Source organism: Elaeis guineensis, chromosome 11 (assembly GCF_000442705.2).
Source record: "Elaeis guineensis isolate ETL-2024a chromosome 11, EG11, whole genome shotgun sequence".
NCBI classification, from domain to species: domain Eukaryota; kingdom Viridiplantae; phylum Streptophyta; class Magnoliopsida; order Arecales; family Arecaceae; genus Elaeis; species Elaeis guineensis.
In genome coordinates, this window is record NC_026003.2 from 7981071 (window position 1) to 7986977 (window position 5907).

Genomic DNA, 5907 nt, shown 5'->3' on the forward strand with positions numbered 1-5907 from the left:
GAAACAAAAAAAGGACATAGGTTTGCATGGGCAAACACATAAATTTTGCAGTTCCAGGAGATGTGCGTGCAAGAAATTTAATTATTATTTTATCAGCCAATACTGAGATAATAAAATTACAGTCAAAATAATGTTAAGTAACGGCCGTAATTCACCATTCTTCATTTCTTCCCGTCCGTCTCCATCATACGACGACGTTATAAAACAAAACGGACCGAAGGCTGCTTGGCTTCTCTGCTTCTATCAGAAGACGAAAGGAACGAAGAAGAGGGAAAAGGAGAAGGGGGGAAACAGAGCACCTAAACCCTAGATTTCGATTTCCAAGGAGAAGCAGCTAAAATTAGGGTTAGGGTTCGGAGAATTGGAGGAAGATGATGCGGGGAGGAAGCGCGGAGGGGATGGGGATGATGGGGCCCGGCGGGCCGCTGCGGCTGAATCCAGCTGCGGAGGCGGTGGGAACGAGCGGCGGGGCCGGCGGAAGGGGGAAGGAGGATAAGGTGCCGCAGTGGTCCCCGGAGGAGACGAGGGACCTGATCGCGATAAGAGGGGATCTGGAGAGGGACTTCAGCGTGTCGAAGCGCAACAAGACGATGTGGGAGCTCGTCGCCACTCGGATGAGGGAGAAGGGCTACCGCCGCTCGCCAGAGCAGTGCAAGTGCAAGTGGAAGAACCTCGTCAATCGCTACAAGGTTTGGTTACACACTTTTTTTCCGAATGGCTTTCGATTTGGTGTCTCTGAGTTTAATTTCCCAAAGTTAAACCCTTTTCTCAGTCAGCATTCGATCTAATTAGGATTTCAGATTGATTTGCCGGTTTTCCTCTCGGAATTGTTGATTTAGAAAAAACAATTTTTTTTTTTTGGGATCGTCAGCATTTGGATTCCTTCTAATTAGGCCCCTTCTAGCGTAATTTTCTCGAAGTTAATTCAATTGGGATATCGGGTCTATTGGTTGGTTTTCCTCCACAATCTCTTGATTCCTTTTCTTTGAGCGTTTGGTCTTGTTTTCTTCTAATTTAAAGTGTTTAAGGATGATGGGAAGGTTTTTTTTTTTTCTTTTTCTTTTCTTTTTGGAGAAAAGGACAAAACGCGAATTTTGTTGTTGCTTAGAATAATGTAAAACTAACTTGTTGTATAGAAGAAACTAGGTTTAACAAATGTTCATGTATTACAATATCTCTAAAGCAGTAAAATTAGGTCTATTCAAGAGGTATACATCACCATAGCCTTTCTATTCCTATGATATTGAATAGCCATGCATCTCTATTGGCGATGTAGCATGAATGGTGACCTGGTATAAAGGTTTGCTTATTGACATTCGATAGTCTTGCCAATCGTATTGAAGATTTCTATTCATATATTCTGGATTGAAGCTACTAATTAAGTAGCAGGTAATTGTTGGCTTTCCCTTCTCCTCGAAATGGGGATGGGAAGGAAAGCAATTTGATGGCTAGTGTTTGGACAGATGTGCAGGCATGCCTATGATGTCCGAACCAGAAAGGGAGATGTATGACATGGGTCCTACTATCTTGACTTTCAGGAACCTTCACCATTAAGATTCCGCCTTCTTGTGAAGGGGAGAAATGACTATGAGCTATGAGCTATGAACTGCAAACTATAAATTAAAAGTACTAAAAAAATAACTGAAAGGTAAATTAATTAAAAAAAACTAGTAAACTGTTGGATAATTGTCCCATTCCAAGAATGACACCTTTCTTTACTCACTATCACTACTCCATCAGCTCTCTTATAATGGTTGCTGCAGTCCATTTTACCCACATCTCCATTTTCCATGATCCGATCTTTCAACAACTGCTTCCACCTCTCACATGTTGCTTCCGACGCTTCATCCTATGTCAGGCTGATGTCAACATAAGGCAAGATCAGCTTCTTAAATCAATGCTTATCCTCTCCGACAGGTTATATTTATAATCGGCCAACTGCTAACTCTAGAACTCGACCTGTGCCTTAGGCAATCACTCAGCTGGATTCGACTAATTCCTTTTAGACATGGCTCGATCTATTTTGCATTGCTTTATGTTGGGGCTTGATCGGCCTACTACTATCATTCAACCCTTAGGTCAAGTTATGTGTCAACCATCTTTGTCGATCTCCACCCATCCCCCCATTAGTGGCTTCCATGTCTACCTTGTTGAATCAGAGTTGACCCTCTTGACCTGCGTTTCATTATAAGTATTAAAAATAATTGAAAGATACATTAATAAAAAATTGGTAAATTGATTCAATCATTGGTTGAAGGGTTTATTTTCACAGTTACAATTTAATACTTATATATATATATCTTCTCTAACTATTGGACAACTGTCTCTTTCTAGCATTGGCACGTTTCTTTACTATCACTACTCCATCAGCTCTCTTCTGATGATTGCTGCAGTCCATTTTACCCACATCTCCATTTTCCATGATCTGATCTTTCAGCAACCACTTCTGCCTCTCAAATCTTGCTTCTGAGACATCATCCTATGTCAGGCTGATGTACACATAAGGCATGATCAGCTTCTTAAATCAATATCTATCCTCTTCGGTAAATTATATTTATAATCGGCCTATCCTACTAAATTGTGTGGAACTCAACCCGTGCCTTAGGCAATCACTCAGCTTGATTCAACTAATTCCTTTTAGGCATGTCTCGGCACGTCTTACGTGGCATTATGTTGGGGCTTGATCGGCCTACCACTAACATTCAACCCTTAGGTCAGGTTATGTGTCAACCCATCTTTGTTGATCTCAACCTATCTCCTAGTTAGTGGCTTCCACGTCTGCCTTTCTGAATCTGAGTTGACCCTCAACCTACTTTTCATTATCAAGACCAGTTTCTCATTATTATCTGGTCTCTGACACTGTCACATGGCCATCATCTAATTGACCTTTAGTCTCCCTCTATAGATTGGGATGTGATGTAAACAGTAATAAATTTGGCTGCAAAAATGTGCATCTCATCGTTGGAGATCATACATTGCAATCACAAAGTTCTCATTGGCCACACTGCCACGAGATTTCTAATTGACAGAACAAACTGATAGATGGTTTCTTTTCTTCATCTGAGATTATAATGTGTTTGATCATGACCAACATTCAGCTTATATGTTCCAAATATACAGAAAATAAAGGAAACCATCTATGATTGTTTCAAATCTTGTAAATATTTTTTTTTGTTCCAAGTCCTGTTTTGTTAGTTAATTGTCAGTACTTGTATTTATAGACTTAGGGCAGCCAACAGAACATTGTGAACTGTAAGATTTGTAAATAACTGGGTTTGGTTTTTAACTCAAAGCAAATGACTTTTTTATTCATCTCTAGAACTCTTTCAGATAGTAACTCCATGCTTAATACTAAAATTCAAACCTTACAACATTAACGGTAAAAGATGAATGTGCAGCTATTTGCGTTTTCATATGACATTCAGGTACTGCAGAATGTAATACGATAAGCCTGGTCTGTTTCCACAGGGCAAAGAAACATCTGATCCAGAAACTGGCAAACAATGCCCCTTCTTCGAAGAGCTTCATGCTGTCTTCACAGAACGTGCAAGAAACATGCAGCGTGAACTCCTTGAGTCTGAATCAGGAGCTTCCCATTCTAAGAAGAAACTGAAGAAGCTAGGTGCAGATAAATCCTCTGATGAGCTCTCTGAAGATGATGAAGACAGTGATGGTGAGCGCCTCACAAAGACAAGAAAGAGGAAAATTGACAGAGGACCGCAGCAACGAGCAACAGACAAGTCAAGAGCAACTGGTAGCAGCATCTATGATCTGCTGCGGGACTTTTTGCAGCAGCAGCAGCGCATGGAGGTGCAGTGGCAAGAGATGATGGAACGGCGGACCCAGGAGCGGTTGGTGTTTGAACAGGAGTGGCGGCAGTCTATGGAGAAGCTGGAGAAGGAGAGGCTGATGCTGGAGCAGGCATGGTGGGAGAGAGAGGAGCAGAGGAGGAGAAGGGAAGAAATGCGGGCTGAGAAGCGGGATGCACTCTTAACCACTCTTTTGAATAAGTTCCTACAGGAAGACTTATGATAAGAAATTTCCAGCAAGTAGAACTGCAGAGATGAAGAGGGGCGCTTAAATTCTATGGCCTTGTGATCAGTTTATATGATTGCAAAATTGCAACTTCTACGTTTACAGAAAGGAAACTATACAACAATCTACTAACATGGAGAAAAATTTACAGATCATAAGCTCTATACTCACCAAAGATTGCTTTTTGCCAGGATTCATGACAATAGAATTTAAACATGAGAATTTGAGAACTTATACATATCTTTGGGTTTGTAATTATGGTTGTACAATATCTCGTGCTTGGGGAAAAAGTTACCCTCAATCCAACCATGTAACATCAGATAAATGTATGTAGTTATATTCCTCATGCAATGTATATCCAAGGTGGAACTTTTGAAGTTTCTTTAATTGCTCTTCCAAGAATGACAAGAAGCCTTGCTTCAACATCTGCAAGTCATCTTACAATCTATACAATTACATTAAAAAAGAAGCTAGTAATCTTCCAATGCAACAAGTGTCCCACATCCACAATGCCATATGTCCCTAATTGAATGTGCATTAGAAAAATTGGCTGTAGCCATTATATTTAAGAATAGAAAAAATACATGTGCTGAAGGCATTACATTTGAGATTTAAAAAAAAAAAAGGTGCTTTGAATCCACCTGCTGGGTGACAAAGGGCATTATTTAAGAGGAGAGGAGATAGGATCTACACGATGATTCCCAAATGAAATTGCTTTAAATGGAGTGATTGCTAGATGGTTCCTCCTGATTAATGATTACTCCTGATTGATGTTTTTAGACAGCTAGATAATAGATTGTTTAAGAGGTAGATAATAGATTGTTTAAGAGGTATTTAATGGATTTGGACAAGAAGTCACACGTGTCGGTGACTATTTCATTTGATGGAGGGGATTGGTCAGGCAGAGGAAGAGCAGATCCGATCAAATAATAGACAACCAGTAAGAGAAAGGGGGGATTATATGTATCCTTCTCTGGATAGTAGACAACTGCCGTGTGTGGAAGAAGGAATTCTTTAGTGAGTTTTTTCACCTATAGTTCCAGTATTGTATATATTTTTTTCTTTATTTTGAACTCATCAGACTATATAGAGTGATTGTTGCAAGTGTGCTATAGTCATCTGTTCTCCTTGCTGCATCATTTGAGAAAAAAAAGATTTCAGTCCATCCAAGGGTAAGAATTTCTCTGTGTTTTACCATCAGAGCAATGGAAAGTTGCTGCATCATTTGACCACCTTTCTCTTTCCATGCTGCATCATGTGGAAGATAAGGTTATGGTGATCAACGTGGATATTAGGCCACTATTGATCACTATTTGGGAAGGTCGCTGCATACAGCAACCTTTCATTCCCAAAAATCACTGTGGATGGTGTTTTCAGCATCCCTCCATGGTGGTTAAAAAGAAAAGGATCGGGACGGTTCTTGCTGAAGCTCAGTAGCCCCCCAATCCCTAACTTGAGTTTGGTTTCAAGCTGAGAGGTTCGGATTAAGGAAATTTGTTTCAGATTTTGAATTCGGGCTAAGGGTTTCACGTTGAGGAAATTAGGTTTGCAGGTTCAAGTCTGCAGATTCGGGTACATGGATTTGGGTTATTGGATATTGGGTTATCAAGTCTGGATTGTTGGATATTGGGTTACCGGGTAATCAAGTATTGGGTTATTGAGTTGTCAGGTTATTGGATTTTGGGTTATGGGTATCAAGTTATTAGGTAGTCGGATTATCGAGCATTGTGCTGACAGGTTTCGAGTTGGGAGTTATTGGATGGTGAGGTAAGTTTGGTCAGGTCAACTTTGGTTTCGTGTTTGGTTTCGATTAGGGTTAGCATGGATGGTTGGGTTAGGGCTAGGGTTCGGGTTAAGACTCAAGATTTGGAT

General features: G+C 40.4%; 1 protein-coding gene across 1 annotated transcript; it reads left to right on the plus strand.

The window, feature by feature from the left end:
- Window positions 1-226: 226 nt before the first annotated feature.
- On the plus strand, window positions 227-4422 carry LOC105053542 (trihelix transcription factor GT-3b). The gene is made up of 2 exons (XM_010934750.4): window positions 227-689; window positions 3469-4422. The coding sequence occupies exons 1-2, from the start codon at window positions 372-374 to the stop codon at window positions 4030-4032; spliced, it is 882 nt and encodes a 293-aa protein (XP_010933052.1). The 5' UTR covers window positions 227-371; the 3' UTR covers window positions 4033-4422.
- Window positions 4423-5907: the final 1485 nt, after the last annotated feature.

Excerpts from the sequence above, each read along its gene's own strand:
- LOC105053542 (XM_010934750.4), top strand. The coding sequence starts at position 372 with ATGATGCGGGGAGGAAGCGCGGAGGGGATGGGGATGATGGGGCCCGGC. Across the intron at positions 690-3,468 it reads ACCTCGTCAATCGCTACAAG|GGCAAAGAAACATCTGATCC; the intron begins GTTTGGTTACAC and ends CTGTTTCCACAG.